The sequence below is a fragment of the Vigna radiata genome, chromosome 1, assembly GCF_000741045.1.
Source record: "Vigna radiata var. radiata cultivar VC1973A chromosome 1, Vradiata_ver6, whole genome shotgun sequence".
Lineage (NCBI taxonomy): Eukaryota > Viridiplantae > Streptophyta > Magnoliopsida > Fabales > Fabaceae > Vigna > Vigna radiata.
Genome location: NC_028351.1, coordinates 30,841,895 through 30,842,750, shown reverse-complemented (window position 1 = coordinate 30,842,750; position 856 = coordinate 30,841,895). Strand labels below are relative to the sequence as shown.

Here is an 856-nt window from a genome sequence, read left to right as displayed (position 1 = left end):
GATAAAAGAGTTTGTCAGGGGATGAATTATAAAACCAATTTGGTATTTCTTTTAATTAAAATAACCAAATAACATTAATTCTAAAAATATCCATTACACGTGTTTAACACTAAAAGCCCTTATGTCAGGTATAAAAAAAAATTATTTGAACATCAAATAACTTATTCAAATCATTTAAACATTTTAACATCAAATAATGGAATGGAAATGTAGTTTACAAAAAAATGGGAATTTCATACATCATAGAAAAAAATTTGACTGCTTATCTTTCCAAGTCTTCTTTATATTCTTTTCTTATTTTTTTGACGAGAAATTTCTAAATCTTCTGTTCTTTTTCCTCTGTTTTAGTCCTTATTCTAGAAACAAGTTTTAGTCCTTATTCCGGAAAAAAGTTGGCGTCCTTATTCTAGAAAGAAGTTATAGTCCTTATTCTTGAAAGAAGTTATAGTCCTTATTCTTGAAAAAAGTTTCTAGTCCTCAGAGTATGTTATATATAAGGCCATTGGCATTGTGATTCTTCACGGTATCAGCTTATGCGTTTGTTAATTTCACAGTTTTCATTACCATAATTTAAAAAATGATGCCAATTTATATAAAATTTATTCTAGTCTTAATTTTTGTGTGTTTGCTATCTCAGGGTGAAATGTTTGTGCAAAACGGGTGAGGTGCATGCAGAGGTAGAGGCAGGCACTTCTCCACTTAAAGGGTGGCTTTGTTGATAGATATGGCATGCTCTCGTCTTGGACCACTGCTAATTGTTGCCAATGGAAAGGTATTCATGGATTTTTATTTTTATCTAAGGGGTTATTTAGAAAAGATTATGTTTATATATATATATATATATATATATATATAT

At 29.0% G+C, this 856-nt stretch overlaps 1 protein-coding gene across 1 annotated transcript in view; it reads left to right on the top strand.

Annotated features, from left to right (window-relative positions):
- Positions 1-724: 724 nt before the first annotated feature.
- LOC106761498 (LRR receptor-like serine/threonine-protein kinase GSO1) overlaps positions 725-856 on the top strand; it is a 3,448-nt gene continuing 3,316 nt past the window's right edge. Inside the window, exon 1 of the mRNA XM_014645058.1 lies at positions 725-772. Within this exon, the coding sequence (XP_014500544.1) occupies positions 725-772 (48 nt within the window). The remainder of the gene's footprint in view (positions 773-856) is intronic.